Raw genomic sequence first — 10,502 nt, forward strand, 5'->3', positions numbered from 1 at the left:
TCAAAATCTGTCAGTACATGTGACGCATGTTGAATTTCAAAAGTCCACAAACACAGTACAAACTGAACAGACCAAGATCACTCAAATTGGAGACAGTGAGTGTGTGTGTGTGTGTGTGCGCGTGTGTGTGTGTGTGTGCGCGCACGCGTGTGTGTGTGGACCTTTCAAAATCTGCCAGTACATGTGACATGTGGAAATGTTATTTCGTACCGCTATACAAAAAGCAATCTGTAGCAGTTGTAAATTTCAAAGAAGGGCAACAAGGTTTGTTACTGTTTGTAAACTTTGTGGATTGATGGATAAAACATTTGAAGAAAGACTTCCAAACCGATAGGCCTTGTTTGCATCAGTTTGACATGGTACAGTATATGACACCAAAAGGCTTATAAACGTCCCCAAAACTGAACTGAACTGAAAATGTTGAATTTCAAAAGTTCACAAGCACGGTACAAACTGACCACATCCAGACCACTCAAATTTGAAAAAAAAAAACTTACTTTTTCGTTGATTGATATTCTCGACGCCTTTATGTGGGGCTCGCTATACATATCTCTAACTTCATCAGGCTGTAATTTACGTCTTCGAGGCGAAATGGAATCAAAAACGGGATTCATTTTTACAAACAGCCGGCACAGTTCACAAGCCGCCAAACAAGAACCATCACTCTTTTCAAATCCTTAGCAAGGGAAATCATTCTTATCCCTTTTTAAGCTGACACATGAAGCTGGCACCTGAGTCAGTGAGAGGAGTGTTCTAGAATTGTTTTACAGAACATCATGTCGTCTTCTGGAATGGTAAGACAAGCTGATTTTTTTTCCAGATATGTTGTTTTTAATGTTTTCAACGCATACTGGTGTATATTTATTTCTGTGAAACTGTCGTAACAATCCCTTCTTTCCCAACCGCCATCAGCCATGAAAGGGATTTTAACTTCTTCCTGCAGTGTCCATCAGCCGTCAGTCCGGCTGTTATTGATATGTGAGGGAGTTGTGCAGCGTGGAGAGGGAGAGAGAAGATAGGAGGGTAAAGAAGTTTGGCCCTAACGGTTAAGGCGCAGCTGCATGTGGAGCTGCACTCAGGCCTTCAGGCCCAAGACCCTGTAGCAGCCTAAGTGAAGCTGCAGGCCAGCAAATCGCTACACCACCGAAAAAAAGGCAGAGTTTACTGTGATCTGGACACCTTGGGGATGAAGGTGTCCGAGGAGGGGGACTGGACAGTCTCAGCAGGGAGGGCGTTCCAGTCACGGATGGTTAGCCGGGGGGGGGGGGGGGGGGGGAGGAGTAACTCCCCTCCGAAATCGTGGAATATGTTTATTTTGTTTTGGTTTCTTCTTCTTCCCCATGACTACCAATATCAGTATGCTGATGAAACTGTTGTGAGAGGTTGCAGTAGGGCGATTTTTCCTGATTTTGGAGTCAAATTATTTAAATCAAAAGTAAGACCAATACTGGAATATGGTAATGTGGTATGGTCCCCTTATCTTAGAAAACATATTCATATTGACTTGATTGAAAATGTGCAGAGAAGATTTACCAGTCAAATTATAGGGATAGGTAGTATGTCCTATGAAGAGAGACTAACTAGTTTGAAAATCCCAAGCCAGGAATATCACAGGTTAAGGGGTGATATGATTGAGACATATTCTACATAATTCTACATGGACATTATGATAAGAGCACTATATAAAATCTTTTCACTCTAAAAGACAATAATCATACCAGGGGACACCCACTAAAACTAATGAAGACATTCACCAAATCAAACCTTTTTTCACACTTTTTTTACTAACAGGTTTGTTAATTTTTGGAATAATCTGCCCATTAATATTAACATTGCCACTGCAGGAACACTTAACAGTTTTAAGAATTTATTATATAAACACTAGAAGGATTATGGATTCCAAGTTAATTTCTCCACAGGAAGCTAGCCATAACATTAGTAATTGCGCACTCTTATGTAAAGTTTCAATTTTTTTTAAGGAATAAATAAAAAGTCCTAATTGATCAGGCAAAAGGCTGATAAAACCTAAAAACCATGACACTTGATATCATATGATATGATGTGATGTGATATTACCTTGGAGTTGAATTTTCCAGGATGGCTGCGGTCATTTTGTTTGACTCTTTGAGATATGAACTTTTTTTGATTGTTTAAAACTTTGACACCTGACTTTTGGGTTAAAAAAAAACGAAGACCAGATAGAGTAATAACTCTAAAACCAGAAGCTCACTCTAGATTGTTGTACTTGTGATGAGTTAGTAAAGTATTTACTTAGTAATAGTAACTGAAGAACTAGAAGCTCACTCCAGATTGTCACAGTTCATGTCATTTATTAGTTTGGGATGAGAAAAATTGGGGGCAATATCAACAATTTTTCCCCTTCAAGATGGAATGAGTAGTATTCACAACAAGACATGGTTGTTCAGTTCGCCAGTCACACAGAGGAGTAGAGGGGGAGGGTAAGGGTGTGTGTAGGGGGGGAGGGGGTGGTAGATATAGCCAAAAAATAGCCATCCTTCCTCTCCAGGTTTCATCTTCCTGGTAGCTTATTGCGCATTTTGAAGTATTTTTATTCATGCACCTGGCAATAGATGCAATGATTCCTAACTGTGCACATGCCTGGTTTATATAGAATTTCATATGTACATGTAATATATGGTCTTTAAAGTTTAAATACATTTTGTTTTTGCTTTCAGACTGCGGAGCAGCTGCTGCATGTCAGCGCCGAAAGGAAGGGTGAAAATCTTGGAAATACTGTGAGTCATCAGTGCACAGAAATCTGAAAATTTTGCTTGTTGCTCAAGACCGCTCATTTTAAACTTGTCATTAGGGTTTTCCTTTTTTTCTATTTTCTGTTCATGGAATTGTTGATGTGAGCTCAGTGCTTAATTTGAGATTGGGGAAGTTCTCTTTGGAACTTTGTAATTTTAACATTGGAACATTAACTTAAGTTAAAGTTAATGCTTAACTACCAGAAGTTGAACATCAGTCATCACCGTTATGATTTACACGTTAGTGTCATAATACATTTGAATGTGTTCAGTTGCATTTGCATATTATGACTTGAAATTGTGCAGTCACAACTTTTTTTGAATTTATGTGCAATCTTTTGACTTTCCAATATGCACCATTGGGAAAGTTTGATTTGTCTGCTTTATTTATTCATGAGGAGCAAAACCCTATCAGATTTCACCTTCATGTGGTCATTCCAGGATGCTGTTTGCAGCACCCCTTTAACTTTAAGATATTCAGACAACGCTTTCAAATTGGCAAACTATGATCACAACCAAGATTCTAACTGGTGTAAGGTCTAAAAATATTTGGTCAGGTTTGGGAACCCCACCTGGAAATTCTGTGCTAGAAATTTTCAGTTTTGTGTTTAACGCATTGCTCATCTGTGCATTTGGGCAGTCCTGATATGGCCCTGTCTGGTCAGCTGGACTATAACTTACTTTAGCAAAAATATTAACAATAATAGTTTTGGGAAACCTTTTCAGTAATAACTGATATAGACAGTGCATTCTTATTAGCTCTCTCTCTCTCTTTCTGTCTCTCTCATTCATGCATGCTGTCTCTCTGTCTCACACACTCTTCCTTTGTGTGTGTGTGTGTCTCTCTCTCTGTGGTTGTGTGTGTGAGATTCACTTTTATTTTTTAATGCTGTGATTGATACAAGCCACCTTCTGTTGAAGTATTGCTCTCTGTTTAGATTAAGGTCAATGATTTCACAGGCACATATTCTTTGATAATGGCAACTGTTTTAATGAAATGATTATTGGAAAGGCAGTTGAGATGTGCACAGCAGTCTGCAACCGTCATGTTTGCCTTGTGTTCTTTTTGCAGAATGATGTTGAATGCTTCTGGGCAATCAAAGCCGGTGAACATGCTGAAATATATTTTAATGTGAGTATCGTTTTGGCCAGACTGGCCTGAATTCTTCATTTTGTTTAACCTAAACTCTTGCTGTAAATTGCAAATGCCAGTGGGCTGTTTCTGTTGATCATTTAAATCTCACTCAGTCACTGTGTCACTTTAGGTAAGGGTTTAGTTGTTCAAGAGCACCATGCAGGATTTCTCCTTCCTAAAAACCCTGGAGGGCCCAACTGTTTCCTGAAAAACACATCTCTTTCCAGAACTGTTTCCCTGTTAGAACTTGTCTGTCACGATCAGTCAAGGAGACCAGCAGCAGCACACTGAAATCATGAGATAGTGCTTTGCTCCAGTCCAGTGAGATCAGTTACAAGATATTTAATTAATTCTTGCAGTGTTCTACCATGTCAGCAGATGATCAAAGATGAATTTGATTTTTGTTTTAAAAAATCAGTTTCTTCATGAACATGATGAATCACTCCCGGTGATTCCAGCTGATCAGTTATGACACAGTATGTCCCTTGAATGTTAGTGACAATGAACATGATGAATCACTCCCGGTGATTCCAGCTGATCAGTTATGACACAGTATGTCCCTTGAATGTTAGTGACAATGTACTTGATAAATTATTGCCGGTGATTCCAGCTGATCAGTTATGACACAGTATGTCCCTTGAATGACAGTGACAATGAACTTGATGAATCACTCCCGGTGATTGCAGCTGATCAGCTCTGTGGATCCCAGCTGTTTGCGTCTCACCCCCATTGATGATGAAATCTACACCAAGTTCCGCCAGACCTTCCCAGACATGAGGGTTGATGTCATTGATGAGGACAAGATGAAATCCGGTTCCGGCAAATTGGTATATACTATACTTGCAATGCTTTCACACACACTCACACATACTTGCACACAAGCATGCACACACACACAGACATAGACACAGATACAGACATAAACTCTTGCAATTGTGATTTTCTTAGGAATCTGGTTAAAAATTCTTCTTTTTTAATTCTCTGCACATGGTAAGTAGGGGTTCCAAGCCTGATGATCCCACAGAAGCTGGAATGATCATCACATGCTTTGGGTATACTGTTGGAAGACCTTAATTCACCTAATCAGTAATGTAAATTCACCAACATACTTACTGTGACCCACATTACATGCACTCCTGACCCCCGTGATTCCTCAATTCAGATGCTCCAATCCCATTATTTTAAATAGCAATCGTGGAGACTGGGGTGTCCATCTGACAAATGAGAAGTTTGTTTTATAGGTTACATGAAGTGACCAAATTTTGACATTATCAAAGTATACATTTTACTTACAGTTGGGTGAGTAACTTGTTACTACTTGCAGTGATCACATGATTTTTTTTTAAAGTGAAAATCAGTTTGTGGTAAAATAAGAATTCTGTTTGTTGTCAGTGACGATAATACTTTATGTTCTGTGGGCAGACATGGCATAATTTCATTGAAGATTTCAAAGACACAGTGGATAACTACACCTTTGGAACGTTGATACGACTGGACTCTTCCAAACCATACACAGAGGAAAACTCCACATTCTGTGAGTGTAGTGTCTTCGGTTTCACTGTTTTCTGTTTGGAAATATCCATACATGTTCCATCCTTTACTCTTTTAACACTTGACTATGCTTATATACATGTTCTAATTATGTTTCAGTAAAAATGCTGACATGAACATTAGCTGCCAACTTCCTCTGGTCTTTATTGACTTTTTTAGAAATCTAGTGATTTTATAGTTTTATATATTCTCCTTCTTTACCCTTGACTCTGAAGAGTCATTTGAGTACCGCACTAAGAACTGTTTGCCAGATTCCTCCAGGTTTGTTGGTTGTTTGTCAAAACCTGGGTCTCTGCAAATGGTTTTCCTGTCCATTCTGCAGTGTTGTCAGTCATTGTTTTTTCTTTCTTCCCTCCATCCCCCTCCCTCAACAGATCCTTGGAGAAATGTTTTTCCAAGGCCATTGGATTGGTTACGCAGCCATACCAATATAGTTTTCTTTTCTTAGATTTAACTGATGTCAGCTATCTTCATATGTCGTAGTGTGTTGTTTGATGGTTTGGTGCGCTTGGTCATTGGTGATATTATTTTAAAGAATTTTTTTCTGTGCCTTTGACTGCAGTTTCAGTGACGTTTCATCCTTACCACTCATCCTGAATCACCCATTCATCACTTTTTTTTTTTTTTTTTTCTTTTTTTTTTTTTTTCCAAATAACTTTTTTTTTTTTTTTTTAAATAACTTTTTTTTTTTTTTCAGTTTGATTTCATTTTGCTGCCCCATATTCTGTGGATGTATTTTCACCATTTCTCATCCAGATTTCCTGATAAACAAATTTTGTCTGGTTTTGTCTACTTCTGCTTGCAGGTGTTCGGACGCAGTTTTTGGCCATCGAGATCGCCCGCAACAGAGAGAACCACAACAGTCATTTCCGTTTCTCTCCTGAAAGCCAGAAAGACAGTGGTGATGTCAAGACTTCGTAGCACAGGCTTTGATATGTGACGTCGCGACTGCTGAAAAAAAGAAAGAGACATTTATCTGTGTGGGGCAGGTCTGTTAAAGTGGTATCTTCTGGCAGTTCAGCCTGATTCTTTCCCTTTGCGAGTCTTCCCCCTATTTCCACAGCTTTTCCTGCACCATTCTGACAAATAAGGAAAACGGGAAAAAAATAAAGGTGTTTTTATGTGAAGTTGTGCGTAATTGTGTGTGTCTGTGTGAAAGGTATCAGTCATCACAACATTGTTTCATTTTTCCAACTTGCTAATTAAGACCAGAGGTAACACCAAAATTGGTTCCCAAAGTATTTCAAAGTTTTTTCAGCCATAAAACTATAGAAAATAACTTTTTTTTGTTTTTACTAAAAACTTGCCTGCTTTTCCCTTTTGGGGAGGAGTGGGTTATAATTTACCTTTTTACACTTGACTAGATGTCTACTTGTGCACATACACTAAGTTATACTTGTGCTCGTTTTCCTCTAGTTCTTTGATCTGGTTATCTTTTCTTGAGGTTGACAGAATCACAAAACATAATCCTACTTATAACAAGTTACCATGTTGCCTTTCATGGTTTTCATTTTGGGTTATTTTACATTTCTGTGGATATAGCCAATCTAGAATATAATCACCAAGAGTCGTTCAAGGTTTTCCTATGCTTTCTGTTCATGATTTATAGCTATGCTGCTGCCTTTATGATCTTCTTTTTTACCCCTTTTTTATCATTTTTGTTGCTCTTAATTGATTTGAATTGTTTTTGTCAGAATTGTGCTGAACTGCTGGTTTCCTATGCTTTCTCTTTCTGTTCATAGTTTATGTCTTTACATAGTTTATAAGGCAGTTACCACTTTTTTATGTACTGTTCAGTGGGGTCTTTGATTTTGTTGAACAAAGCTAATACAGTCTGTAGAAGAAGTAAAGAATGGTGCCTGACATCCTGACCTGTAAATTGCCACGTCTCACAACCTCACAGCCTTTCACTGACGAGCATCCTTATCAGCAGCAATTAAGGGATTAAACTTGACAAACTTTGAACAAGCAGGTTAACAGATAAACTGAGATGCGTCTTCAATTAAAAGATCACTCAAAGTACACGCAAGATTGGTACACGTTGTTTTATTTCAATTATTATGTCTTGGTTTGTAGAAACAGCTAAAAGATCACTCAAAGTACATGCAAGATTGGTACATGTTTTATTTCAATTATGTCTTGGTTTGTAGAAACAGCTAAAAGATCACTCAAAGTACACGCAAGATTGGTACATGTTGTTTTATTTCAATTATGTCTTGGTTTGTAGAAACAGCTGACAAAAGTTCATCCAATAACTGTGTTCATTCATCCCCATACAGCATACAGCAATTCACATACATCCACAATCACTGAATTCAAATCTGTCATCAACATTCACTTGCAATGAAGACTAGTGTTTGTTATTGCCATCAACAAAATAAACAAAACTTCAAAATACTATCTCACCAAAGAAAGTAATAAATTAACATAAAACACAAATTATTACAAATTTAGGTTGACAAAAATAATATGATAGAAAAAAGAAATGCATTGAAACCTCAACAAAATATACAAAAGATTAAACCCCCACCCCCTGTCCCTCTTATGCCCCCCTCACCCTCACCTGCCCTCACCAAAAAGTGATATAATGGCACAAAACACAATAGAAGCTGAAGTAAAATAGTATCATAGAAAAAGAGAAAATGCATAGAAGACCTTTTATAATGTTTTTTGTTGTTTGTTCCTTTTCTTTTTTACTCCCAAGAACATAGGATGCAGCACTGGTCTACAGATGCAATCTTTCCAGCCTCAGTTAAAACAAAATTTGAATTCTTAACCTCATAAGAGGGGAGTCGGTGCAAGTGTGAATGTGTACATAATATATATCTAAATATATATAAAAGCATTTAACATTGTTGCGTTCAGTGCAGCCAACTGCACAGGGCCAAACAAGACAGACTGAAAAACAGAAAAAAAAATCTGTAACATCTGAGTAATATTACCACAAAACCCTGAGTTTTAACTCATTTCATCAGCCCTGAGATGGCCTAAACGGTCGGCTGGGCTCTAAACAACATGAATTGAACTCATTTCATGACATTATCTTAATCATTAAACTGCTTTAGGCAAATAAGACTAGGGTGTGCTAAGAACAGTAGCAGCCCATGCACTTAATTACATGCACCTGTAATCCCTAGATTACAAACAAAAATGTTTAAAAAAAAACTAAAAAAAACCCCTTAAAGCCACACAAAAAATACATACAAAGGCCATACAGGCAAATAACACTGCAGAATGGACAGCTAGTGCCACCCCAGTGTTAACAATATCACTCCAGAGCAAAGACCTCCACAGGATCATCATCTTCCTCTTCCTTCAACACCAATTGTATCAAAAAAGAAAAGAAAAAAAGTCCCAAATTTTTAATGTCTGCTCTGATGGTGACCTCAGTTTAGATCCCCCTCCACTTCCATGCTTGAGGCGAGTCCTGTCAAGGTCTTTGGTATTGACAGATTCATGGCAGTGTTGGCCCTCACACTAAGTCTCACTCTGTGACTTAGCTATAACTGTCATTAGTAAGGGGCCAAGTAGGTGGTGTCCTAAATACGTCATATCAGGACAGGCACTTCCGAACACCACCAAAGTGACTCAGCATTAGTGCAGGGTCTTCGCTGGTGTGTGGCGACCTAACATAGATCATTCCCAGTAGATTGCTGTCGCCGGGACATCAACAGATAAACCCCGGTGTCGCTGTGTACAGGACACAAAGAATGAGGGTGTGGGAGAAGTGCCCTGGTGAAGATGATGGGGCAGAAAAAAAGGCAGAAACAAAGAGAAGGGTGTAAAAAGAGGAAAATTCTAGCCCAGAATTTCCAGAAGGTGCGGATTCTGTTGATACTGAAAGACCCCTGGCATCACGTAGGAGGTGGGTGGGGTGGACAGGAGAAGGGTCATGATCAGCAGGGAAACCTTTTCATGTGACACCCACTCTGTGGGAGAGGATTACTTAACTCTTGACACAAAAAAATACTGTGAATGTGTAGCTGGTCCCATTTAATCAATGGTTTATAAAAGACATGTATCTGAAATGAATCAATAATCAAACAAAAAGATGACAAGCATGAGGTAGATATATATAAGATCATGATGCTAAACAGACTTAAGAAAAATCTTTTTTTTTTTCTTTTTTTTAAACAGCCAATGGAAAGTTATTATAAGCTTTCTAGATTTTCCCCACCATATCCCAAAAAATAAAAAATAAAACCCTAAGAAATGAAAATAATAATTCTATACAATGCGGTGCAGAGTATTGCAAAGCTAATTTTGTAAAATACTGATAACAAACATGTTAATAAACAACATGAAGATGATAACCTAATGTATCAAACAAGGTAGGTACACCTGTATTATCATTATTCAAGACAAATGTAACTCCCAGACATAAAAGAAGCTTGCATCTATGCTGATAACAGTACCATCAAGAGTCCTTATTACTGATTTGTTTTGACATCAAATAATGCTGTAACAAACTTACAAAGCCACTGATAGGATTGAGACTAAGGTTGGAGATGGTCAGAGTTCAGACTAATGAAAATAAATTTGTGACAAAGGCTAAAGATGATCTATTTAACCAGTTGAATTTTGAATATATAAAAAAGCGCTCTCCCCTTGCCAGGGAATTTTTGTGGTTCGGAGGTAATAATTTTTGTTTTAAAAATCTAGTACAAAAACTATGGGAGATACAGAAAGAAAGTAAACATTTTTGTGATGGAAAATGAACGTAGATTCTGCATCTGGGCTTTTTTCCCCCAATTGGGTTCATTGTATATAACTGTTTAGGCATTTAAAGTCAAGGTGATAATTTTTCTGCAACAAAATGGAGTTTAATTATACTCACTGTTTGGTAATAACAAATATATACTTACCATGTGAAACTGATGCAAACTAGGCCTATCGGTTTGTTCTGCTTGGCCAAATTTTGATCGGCTAACAGTGAAAAGACTGCCCATTCTGCTCTAAGCTAAACAAACGCTTTAAAGCTACAAGCACTGAATCATTCTGTGGCCTTCGAGAAAACACCCCATGAGAACCACTGCAGAGATGCG

General features: G+C 38.0%; 1 protein-coding gene across 1 annotated transcript; it reads left to right on the forward strand.

Annotated features, from left to right (window-relative positions):
• The first annotated feature begins 684 nt into the window (after window positions 1–684).
• On the forward strand, window positions 685–6,584 carry LOC143276109 (protein PBDC1-like). The gene is made up of 6 exons (XM_076580509.1): window positions 685–794; window positions 2,697–2,756; window positions 3,844–3,903; window positions 4,593–4,733; window positions 5,329–5,440; window positions 6,263–6,584. The coding sequence occupies exons 1-6, from the start codon at window positions 777–779 to the stop codon at window positions 6,376–6,378; spliced, it is 507 nt and encodes a 168-aa protein (XP_076436624.1). The 5' UTR covers window positions 685–776; the 3' UTR covers window positions 6,379–6,584.
• The last annotated feature ends 3,918 nt before the right edge of the window (window positions 6,585–10,502 follow it).

Source organism: Babylonia areolata, chromosome 2 (genome assembly GCF_041734735.1).
Source record: "Babylonia areolata isolate BAREFJ2019XMU chromosome 2, ASM4173473v1, whole genome shotgun sequence".
NCBI classification, from domain to species: domain Eukaryota; kingdom Metazoa; phylum Mollusca; class Gastropoda; order Neogastropoda; family Buccinidae; genus Babylonia; species Babylonia areolata.

Coding starts and splice junctions, on each gene's coding strand:
- LOC143276109 (XM_076580509.1), top strand. Junction 2,757..3,843: donor GTGAAAATCTTGGAAATACT/GTGAGTCATCAG, acceptor TTCTTTTTGCAG/AATGATGTTGAATGCTTCTG. Junction 5,441..6,262: donor AGAGGAAAACTCCACATTCT/GTGAGTGTAGTG, acceptor TTCTGCTTGCAG/GTGTTCGGACGCAGTTTTTG.